At 29.3% G+C, this 11219-nt stretch overlaps 1 protein-coding gene across 1 annotated transcript in view; it reads left to right on the top strand.

Annotated features, from left to right (window-relative positions):
* The first annotated feature begins 240 nt into the window (after nt 1-240).
* The window catches only part of LOC100162319 (hemocytin), a 26132-nt gene continuing 15153 nt past the window's right edge, over nt 241-11219 (top strand). The window contains exons 1-17 of the mRNA XM_001952830.5: nt 241-611; nt 2116-2154; nt 2214-2263; nt 4134-4206; nt 4270-4397; nt 4470-4635; nt 4710-4933; nt 5421-5618; nt 5716-5988; nt 6042-6190; nt 6268-6688; nt 6772-7012; nt 7072-7555; nt 7750-8152; nt 9148-9542; nt 9834-10012; nt 10082-10262. Coding sequence (XP_001952865.2) covers nt 448-611; nt 2116-2154; nt 2214-2263; nt 4134-4206; nt 4270-4397; nt 4470-4635; nt 4710-4933; nt 5421-5618; nt 5716-5988; nt 6042-6190; nt 6268-6688; nt 6772-7012; nt 7072-7555; nt 7750-8152; nt 9148-9542; nt 9834-10012; nt 10082-10262 — 3768 coding nt within the window. The 5' untranslated portion in view covers nt 241-447. The remainder of the gene's footprint in view (nt 612-2115; nt 2155-2213; nt 2264-4133; nt 4207-4269; nt 4398-4469; nt 4636-4709; nt 4934-5420; nt 5619-5715; nt 5989-6041; nt 6191-6267; nt 6689-6771; nt 7013-7071; nt 7556-7749; nt 8153-9147; nt 9543-9833; nt 10013-10081; nt 10263-11219) is intronic.

The raw sequence follows: 11219 nt of genomic DNA, 5'->3' as shown, positions 1-11219 counted from the left end.
CCCACGCAGATGGATTTTCCTACGTTCGGCGTATCGGATAATAATGAAATATATATACATATTTAATAACTCTTAGAAAAAAAATGGATGTACTTCATCGAATGGGACATTATATGGAATATCGCAACTTGAATGGTCACCACTACCGCGTGACATTGCCCTCTCCCCCATTGAGCGTCCGTCGATATGAACAAATATAAATGATAATAATATATATAACGGCATTATTATAATGTTACAATTGATAGTCTTGTGATGCATATTATATTACACCCCGACAACGCAGTCATGGATCATTGTCGTTTCTTCCTAGCGTCCATTTAGACGTATTGTTGATTTCCTATAACAGACATCGACATTTAATATAATTATTGTATTTACCACTGTTATTAAATAAAAACTGGCATCGAGACGATCGCTACACCAACCTGCAGTTAACCTCACGTGATGACCGTAATCTCCGGACCGCTCCTGCAGCGGCTGGCTGTTACCTACTTGTTGCTGACCACGGTTGCGAAGACGGTCGTCCAAGCATCACCGTCAGAGGGTGCCGACGGAAGTCACATTAAGTACACGTCCGATTTGTTAGACGACTCATCCGATGACTCGATGTAAGTATATTTTAAGAGTGTTATATTTTGTCGTTTTACAAAAAAAAATTATTTTTCATTATTCATAATAGTTATATTCTCGTTTGGTTATATTATGTGGTTTGTTATAAGTGGATGCTTATCCACATTTATGCAGTGTGTTGAATAATATTATTATATGGTTCATAAATATTTTTTGTAGAAAAATACCCACGTCAAATATACTACCGAGGTATCTACTTTAAGTTTGTATTCTTGGACTTAGTCTATACCCGGTACTTTTATTATACCATTTAGAAGAGTCAAAGAAAACATATGAAGAACATAAATTATATCGATGATCAAAGCTGTCAGATCAATTTCAAAAATGTTTTGGATATGTAGCAAAAGTTTTACTAGGTAGTCGATACAGCTATAACTTAGAGGCATCTATATCATACATCATTATGGTGGTTACTTATAACACAAATATAACAGAAATTAGTAATTAAAAATCATAAGCCCTCAGCCTTTGTCATATTTGTGTTGTCTTAATAATACAATTGTGTTTAAACATTTTTATTTTTATTTTAAAATATTTTATATTTTTGACTATAAATATTGAAATAGTTAATAATTTAAAATAATATATAAGTGCTATATTAGTGTACAAACAGGCATCGCCTTATTTCAAAACATTTTCCGATATTTTCAGTACCGGCAGTACCTATAGGCTCAAAATAAATTACCCACCTATACCCTATGTTAAACATGATTAAAAAATTAACATTCTGGGTTATGATAAATGATAATAAAATTTGTATACATTACTAAGAGGTATTATAGTATTTACCTACACATTTATAATATTTGGACGACAGGGCGTAAAGTCTATAGACTATTACAGATAGTTATAGATTCGTTGTTGGCATATTGTATTGTTTACTACGCACAACTCAACGATATTATGTTGGACAGTACTTGTACCTATAATATGTGTATGTCATTAGTCATTACAACTATAGTAACGGAGGATTTTGGGATATTCTCTTGTATTATATTATTAATTAATAATTTGTCAACATATCGATAGGACGTACTTAACAATATAATATTATTATTTATTATAATGTTATAAATTATAATATCGTATACCATATACACAATACATCGATGTACATATCATATTTATATATATAAATATGGGTGCATGGTTAGAACAATACCATAATTCCAGCGAATTTTCATTGACATTTTAGTTCATGATTTCTGACAACATGATTCATTGTTGTATAAATTCATTTACTTTTAGACGACGAATAATGAAAAAAAGTAATTTGTTGAGTAATGAAACTTAAACCAACTTATAACTGTTAATATGACACGATCTATAGAGAATGGTTTTAAAGTACGTTTATGAATTTAGAAATCTTGTCTTATTATATTTTATTTTTGAATCTCATTGTAATTTATTACGTGAAAAATATATATTAATTATTAAAAACACATTTTATTTTATTTTTTTATTTATTTTTATGTTAACTAGTTTGTTCGTCAACGATGATCCTAATGAACCCCAGTCTAGGTAAGTCTTGGCTTTTTTTTTGCAAATAGTTTTAAAAAACAGAATATTTTGTGTTTCAGATACTCAAGTTACGGAACTAAATCATCAAAGATGAATCCCAAACTACAGGGTCAGTACATATAAATTATGATTGCAAACTAATAATCTATTATAAAGTCGTATAAATAAAATTATTATATTTATGAATTTAGACAATGTGTCGTGTGGTAGTAATGAATGTGAAATAAAATTAATAGAAACTAAGTATTTTTATTATGTAGGTACGTGACTGATTTTATTATTCTGTAGAAAAATATTATTTAAAAAGTGTTGTATACGGACATTGTTATAAAAAAGTTGTTGTTAAGATGATACTTAAGACAAGTCATTTATCAATTCACATAAAAACATCCACTTTTTCTAAAAAAAAAAAAAAAAATGATAAACAAATAATGAAATATTATTACCGTCAATTTAAACAAAATGGAACTTGATTAGTCCAATTCCAAAAATTTTAATCTTATAAGAAATTGACATTTTCCATGGTTAATCAATACCTTTAAAATGTTCTTAAAAATGTTGTTTTATTTCGTTTATGCAGAACTTCCTATTAACGAAAAAAAGTTATAAACACTATAGGGTGCTTAGCTTATCTAAAGGCTTATTATTGTTTTGAAATTTAATAATATTACACATCAGTGTACGTCGTACTGTTGTGAATGTTTTCCTATTGTTTTGTTATCATTTTTAACATATTTAGTAGCACGGCGTCATATATAGGCAATATAGGTACATCACCCGGTAGAGGAGATACGTTTTAATCAAATCAAACACTGAAACTGTTTACTTTTCGTAGGCATTTTATTTTTGTTTTAATGAGGCCAATATAATATATAGTTCAAGATTTAATTATAAATGTTATTGCTGTACATTTAAATATAATGTAATATTGTAATAGGTCCATACGTTAAGATGTGTCGCGTGGACAAGTATACTAGTTTAAGTAGTAATAGTTAGTTCCCAAATGCAAAACAATGATCGTAGATTTAAGATGATTTAATAAAATGTGAATGTGTAGTGATACACATTTCCAAGTTCATAAATAAGTAGCCACCTACGTGTAACGTGAATCTTAATAGTGTGTTTATTTTATTTTTCCATTACGAAACGAGAGAGATAACGCGTTATTTAAATATTTTCACAATACCTATTATAATTGTGTACGCGTTTTTGCTTAGTATGATTATGTATACACATTAATCATGTCGTTTTAAAAAAATTAAATACAATGTGTGATTCAGCTAAGAGTTTTGAAATTTAATAGAACCCAGCGACTTTTGGTTTAAATTCTCAATGTTTATTTTAAACCTTTAAAATTTGTTAAAAAAAAAAAAAAAAATCTATAACATACAAACGGCCATTTGTGAGACGGTACCTAGTTATTTTCTTATCTTCATATTTATCTTTTATCATGTAATCGTAATTTTTGATTTTGGATTAAAACAACAGTTTTAAACCGTTGTGTAGGTATTATAATAATTATTATTATACAATTGTGTAAGAACTTATTTCATTTTTAGTTTTAAAAAAATTGTAATATAAACCATATTAATACTTACCATTATATGTTATAATAATTTTGAATACAGCGATTGTGAAAATAATATAATTTATTTATATTACGCTTAATATAGGTAATATTATGTTACTTTTGCAACGGCGTCACTTTCTGTTTCAGTTCTGAATCAAACATTTAAATTTTATGGTGCTGTGATAAGCAAACGGGTTTTATATGTAGTATCATACACTTGTATTATTATTATATTTGATTGTTTTAGACAATGTTTATAATTTATATTACGTAATTTGATTGATTGTGTCTTACTTTTGTAATGCCATAGGATCTATCGATCTTACTACTGAGTACAATTTTTGATTTATATCACAAAATATAATTTTGTAGTAGGTACCTAATTTATATTTTTCTATCTGAATTATAGAGAATCTAGATGCATGCACTGCAACCTTTAAATCGCCTGAAAACTCTATTTCCGTATGCTCTACAATAACTAAGTAAGGCGTAGATACTATTATAATAGCATAGCCATACTAACTAATTGTAATGTATTTAATTAGAATTTGCCAGGCTACTTGTGTAGAAGGTTACAAATTTCCTAAAGGCGTTCCAAAAATTACGTTTGTGTGTGATGGTCAAAGATACAAAGTCAAAGGATCAATTTCTTATGCCATACCGTTATGTCTTCGTAAGTAAATTATTTCTTTTACTATTATCATTTATAAGGGAACAATAATAAATGGATTGTTTATTTGTTTAGCTGTCTGTATTCCATATTGCGAAAATGGAGGTACATGTGAAAAACCCAACAAGTGCAGTTGTCCAAAAAATTATGATGGGCCGTCGTGTCAAAATTTAATCGTTCCCAAGTACTGCAATGGTTTTCCCAATACGCCGATGAACTCAAAAAAGAAATGCAATTCAGAGTAAGGATAACGCTCAAGATAATTTAACTGCTATTAGGAAGAAACTAATAAAAAAAAATGTTATGTCATTTTAGAGCGTGTACGATCAGCTGTATTGATGGATACCAGTTCCCGGATTCATCTAGCGTGGCAAACGTATTTTGTAAAAATGGATCTTGGTCACCCGGGAAAGTAGAATGGTCCACAGTTCCAGACTGTAGGCCAGTGTGTGATCCACCTTGTTTAAACGGTGGTAATTGTATTGGATACCAGAAGTGTCAATGCCCGACTGACTTTAGAGGCCCTACGTGTCAATACTGTACGTTTTTTCCTTTATTGTTTGACAATTCTAGTAAATATAATAAAATAAAATAAATCAATAGATACAGTTTTTGTGACATAATTTAATTTATAAAATATTTATACATATTTCACACCATGTCATTAGTAATGACATTTGTCGTTGGTCATTGCCTATATAATTTTTAAAAACGAAAGTTCTACATTTATTTCAATAAAAAAAAATATTATCTTATTTACATATTATATATAATATTTATTAAATAATTATCATATGGCTCATCACGTTTGAGTATGGAGGCTCTTTCCAAATGGCTCTTTAATACTCCGAAAAATAAAATAACTGCTCTGGTACTCATGGAAGACATTTGTAAAAATAATGTGTTAACTAAGGAGGACAATATATTGTTATTATTTTGCATATGGTTAACGGTATTATTTAAAAATCAACAGAATACACATTGACTGTTCAGTATTCATAAATTTTTATATGTACTTATTTATAGCGGAAAGTTCATGTGACGTAACGAAATTAAATTTCAATGGAAATTATAAATGTTCCGATGATATGGAGAAAAACGTATGCACACTCTCGTGTCCTCAAGGGTCTGTTCTAGAACCATTTAAAACCAACGACGTCGAATATACTTGTCTGTATAAAACTGGAGAATATGAACCAAAACATATACCTCAGTGTATATTTGGTAAGTACGTCAAACATTATAGAAACTGGAGTGTTATCGTTATTTCGGATAATATTTAATGTTCATTTTTGTGTGTATGTGTGATTTTTTAATACAGATGAGCAACCGTCCCAACTAATAGATGTTTTTAACACAGTAGTTGAAGTATTTAATACGTATAAAAGCCGACCAGGAAGTTGTAGTCGCTGGGGTTTTGGAAACTATAAGACGTTTGATGGGAAGATATATAGTTTCCAAAGTGACTGCACCTATACACTAATTAGCGATATTAAAACCAATTTATTTCATGTTCAAGCACGTTTTGATCACGGATTGATTAGTTATATCAATGTTTATATTGTAGATAATCTGTATCAAATAAAAAGAAATGGTAATATAATAAATTTAATATTAGTATCGATAAACAATTTATAATTATTTTAGCTGATGATAATGTCGTGTCGTTGATTAATAATGGAAAACTACTCTCCATACCAAATGAGCTGGCAGATTTGAGTTTTGAAATTATAAGCGGTCAAACAGTTTTTATTAATTTACGTGCCACCAATTTGAAAATAATCTGGAAATCTAATGTAAGCTTAATGAATACAATAATTGTGTAAAAATATAATTTATATATAATAATTTAACTTGTTTTTATTTATTTTAGGGCGCCTTAATCATAGACGCTGGTGTTGAATTATGGAACTCGACTGATGGACTCTGTGGAAAAATGGACGGTATATCTGCAAACGACTTGTCATATAATAGTGTCACGAGTTTTGCGAACAAGTGGCTAGTGAATGGCCTGAACGATATATGTGAATCACCTATTACAGAAACTTTAAAAGTTTCCAATGAAATTATGCAAAAAGCTACACAGTTTTGTTCCACTGTTAAAAATGATCGGTACAAAGTTTGTGGTAGTAAAAATCTTAATGTTGAAGCATATATCGAAGCGTGTAAAATGGATTACACTCAATGTCATTTGGTAAATGGATCTAATTGCGGATGTAGCAGTATCGCCGTCTTTGCGGAGGAATGTTTTGGAAAAGACCCGACGATTTCGTGGAGAGATGATAAAATATGCCGTTAGTCATTATTGTTTGTCGAATTACTAATGCGTTTTAGCTATTATTTATTAACATTACAATATTGTTTATAATGTTTTTAGCTTATCAATGTTCTGGTGGAAAAGTATATTCACAGTGTTTGCCAGTCGTACAAGAAACATGCACCATCGCAGCCGAAGTAAAATCCAAAAATATTAACTCATACTGTGAAGAAGGATGCGTTTGTCCATTTGGGACTGTTTTAAACGATGGCGTATGCGTAGTCAAAGAAAAGTGTCCCTGTAAGTTAAGAAATAAATTATACCTACCCGGGGAAGAAATCACTAAAGATTGCAATAAATGGTAAGTTAATACGTTTAGTTTCAATTATCATATTATTTATCTATAAATACATTTTTAAGTACTTGCATTGGCGGAGAGTGGAGTTGCACCAGTGCCAAATGCAGGGCAGAATGTTATGCAATTGGAGATCCACATTACAAAACATTTGACGGCTTTAAATTCAATTTCATGGGATCCTGCTCATATTATCTCGTTGTCTTACCTGAATTTTCGATCGAAGCAGAAAATATCCCATGCGACGGTACAATGTCGCTAGAACATGGTTTTGAAGTACCAAATTTATCGGCAAAAGCCACTTGCACTAAAACGCTTACAATACGAATAGGAAATAGCACAACTATTAAATTAGGCCAGGGAAAAATAGTATTCGTTAATGGAGAGATTGTAGAAAAATTACCGATAACTGTACAAGGTGTAGCTTATATCAGAGAACAGTCAACATTTTTCCTTCAAATTGTTATAACAAATGGCGTTGAAGTATGGTGGGATGGAGATACTCGTGCATATATTTATGTTACTCCAGAACTCGAAGGAAAAACTAAGGTATGTTGATTATGTAATGTATAAAAATAATCAATCTATTAAGTATCGTCATTAGGTAGCAATGCTTTATTTTTATATCACGTCATATTAAATTATAACTGCATTCATTAAAACAATTATTCTATCATAAACCTGACTATTGATTAATGTACGTATTTATATAATAACTAATTAGGGTTTTTTTTCAATCTCAGGGCTTATGCGGTACATATAATGGTAACCAGAAAGATGATATGTTTACTCCCGAAGGGGACGTTGAGACAAACGTCGTTTCTTTTGCAAATAAGTGGAAGACGAAAGAGAGTTGTGCAAATAACAAATTAGAAACTGTAATAAAAACTGCTCATCCTTGCGATGAAAATATACAATATAAACATTTGGCTGAAAGCTATTGTAGCAATATCACGGGAAAGTTATTCTCAGATTGTCACCCTCAAGTAGACCCAATTCCTTATTACGATGATTGTCTTTACGATGTTTGTTCTTGTCATCCTGGTCAATTTTCACGTTGCTATTGTCAAATATTAGCTTCATATGCTCTCGAATGTTCTCATCAAAATACGATCATAGATTGGAGAAGAGGTGTTAGAGAATGTGGTATGTATAATATATATAGTATATATTATATACTAGTCTACATTTTATGTCCATCACACATTATACAGAGTAAAGACTGTGGTGAATTAATTGATCGCGAGGAAAATCATTTGCGGGGAAGATTAATCGTTAATATATTTAGTGAAATAATTTAAAGTCTAATAATAAATTGATTGCTAAATATATTTTTAAGATCAAAATAGTTATAAGTACAAAAGTATACAATTTTTCTGTACATGTATATTAATGATAAAACTGAAAACTGAAAACTATTCAATTAGCTTTTTTTTATTTTTAATATCATTATGATGAACAATCAATAATATTATACAAATTATTTATGTAATATATACTTTGGGGTTTAATAAATATCATATTATGTTACCGATAATATGAATATTAGAGACAGTTTATTCATAATTCTAAAATAAAACAAAAATAAATATTTAATAATATATATAATTATTACATCGACTACCTAAGTATAAAAATAATGTCAAAAGCAAATTATACAATGTAATAAATTTCTAGGGCTCGAACTTTACTGTATTTAAAACATTTTTAGGACTGAGTATTATTGGTAAGTATGTATGCTATAAATGTGTTTCATAAAAGTACAGTGTTAATTAAATATTTTAGTGCAACTTTTTTGCTATATTCGTGAAATTTTATCTTATAATCAAATTTTTAAGTATTTTTTTTTAAATTAAAATTTCATTTCTGAAATATTTTTCATAATATGTTAATGAATAACGAATAAAATCCATTTTTCTTACTAATTAATAATACTTCCAACGGTTCGAACATTGGAGAAGTAATCAAAACTCGATAAATTTTGCATAGTTGGGTAACCATGTGGTCATTAATAAATGTCATTAATTTGATTGCAAATTATGAATTATGGAGGTAAATTGTTCACTATCACTTCACACCTCATAAAATACCCTAAAATACGTAGTTTTTGGTCATAATAATAGTTTATTTTTAATTTCCAGGTGTACAGTGTCCAGCAGGTCAAAATTATGACACTTGTGGAAATTCTTGCCAGCGGACGTGTCAAGATATTTCTACTATTAATAATTGCAAATCCAACTGTGTTGAAGGCTGTTACTGTCCTAAGGGGTTAACATTATCAGAGTTCGGCGAATGTATACCCGTCGCAGAATGCCCGTGTTATTACAATGGGCAAAAATTTAAACCTAACCAAAAAAGAATCGAAACTTCTGGAAAGGGTCCACAGTTTTGTACTTGCATAAGTGCAGCATGGGAATGTCGTTCTGCTGAACAAAATGAATTAGCACAATGGAAAGATACATCGGAAAGTTCATGCAGTCGACGAAAACATTTAACATTTACTGAATGCGAACCTTCAGAACCAATAACTTGCCGTGTAAGATTGTACATTTTAATTATAATAATAAGCCACTTGACACTTGTCCAAGGTCTTTTTATTAAATGAATCTTCGAAATAAATTTAGTTAAGCGGTATAGATTATTTTAAATGAAACTTTTCTTCTATGCAAAACTTGTTTATTTAACTTATACGAGTAGGTATAATATACTTAATTTATTAACGTTGGGTAAATGTTGACTAATTGAAAGTTGTTTAACAAATCAATTAAAAAAACAACAAAAAAACAACTAAACTAATTAAATAACTAATTTATATTTGCTGTTACAGAATATGCATGACCCCCCACAATCAACACCAGCCATATGTTATTCAGGATGCGTTTGTAAAAAACCGTATGTTCTCGATTCTTTCACAAAAGAATGTGTATTACCAAATGAGTGCCCATGTCATCATGGAGGTAAAAGTTATAATAACAATGAAACATTTTACCAAGGTTGCAATACATGGTACGTTCATTGTTTAATTAAAAGAAAAATTTGGAAATATATTATTTGACGTTAAATATTATTTGACAGCGAATGCAATTTGGGTAAATGGGAGTGTACGAATAATGAATGTCCTGGAATTTGTTCAGTATGGGGAGATTCACATTTTCAAACATTTGATTCTCGGTTTTTTGACTTTCAAGGCGCATGCGAATATATTTTATCCAAAGGAACATTAACTAGTTATGAATCTTTTGTGACTTCCATAGAGGTGAGTTGTATTTTGTTGTTTTTTTTAGTAGCTATTATATTGTCATCTGATAGATTTGGTTTGACTTTTCAACCTCTTCAGCAGCTTTAGACGATTATATCAACCACTATAATATATTATAAAATTATAATATTATAACTCACACGTTCAAGGGACATACAATCTAAAAATTGCAAAATGAAATAAAAAATATGAAAATAATTACTTGTTTTTAGGAACTAGTGCTGTACGCAAGGGCGCCCACAGGGGGGAGGTAGCGGCCATGCCCTCCCGCTTTTTTTGCTAATATTTGTATATTACAGTATATTTTTATATGTTTTGTAGAATTTTCATAAAATATAGATCGATAATTGATTAATCATTAAAATATTAGTGATATAATTGTTCTGTGTTATCGCAACCATGGTAAAGCATTATAGTCATAAGCATCTAAAATTCCAAAGTCTGATTGACAGTTATCAATTCAATTTATATTTTATTTTGGTTTGTGAAATGTGAATTATAATATATAATTATAATATAGCCTTATTGATAACTAAGTACCTACTAGTCAAAAACAATTTTGTTACTTTATAACCTCAACGTATTTAAATTAAGATGAATCTACCAAAAAGAAAACATACATTTATGGATAAGTTAGTTTGTTAAATATTAAAAAATGATGACGACAGAAGAAATGATGATCAATGATAATAAAAATATTTGCTATGGAGCCTAGGCGCATGTAATTTTTATTTAATGACCAATAATCTTAATATATTTTTTTTATTAGATAGTTAATATTATAATATTATAAATAATGATTTACAAGATTTTTTTTCAGTGCTCTTATGTCTTATAATATTTTGATGAAAATATACAGTTAATCATATTATTGTGGCATCAGTTTATTTACTAAGTTTGTAATTTTTTTTTTTTTGAAAACTGCCTGATGGCTTTTTTATTTTAACGATCAAT

Source organism: Acyrthosiphon pisum, chromosome A3 (genome assembly GCF_005508785.2).
Source record: "Acyrthosiphon pisum isolate AL4f chromosome A3, pea_aphid_22Mar2018_4r6ur, whole genome shotgun sequence".
Taxonomy (NCBI): domain Eukaryota; kingdom Metazoa; phylum Arthropoda; class Insecta; order Hemiptera; family Aphididae; genus Acyrthosiphon; species Acyrthosiphon pisum.
Note: the sequence above shows the minus strand (reverse complement) of the source record. Positions and strands in the feature narration are given on the sequence as shown.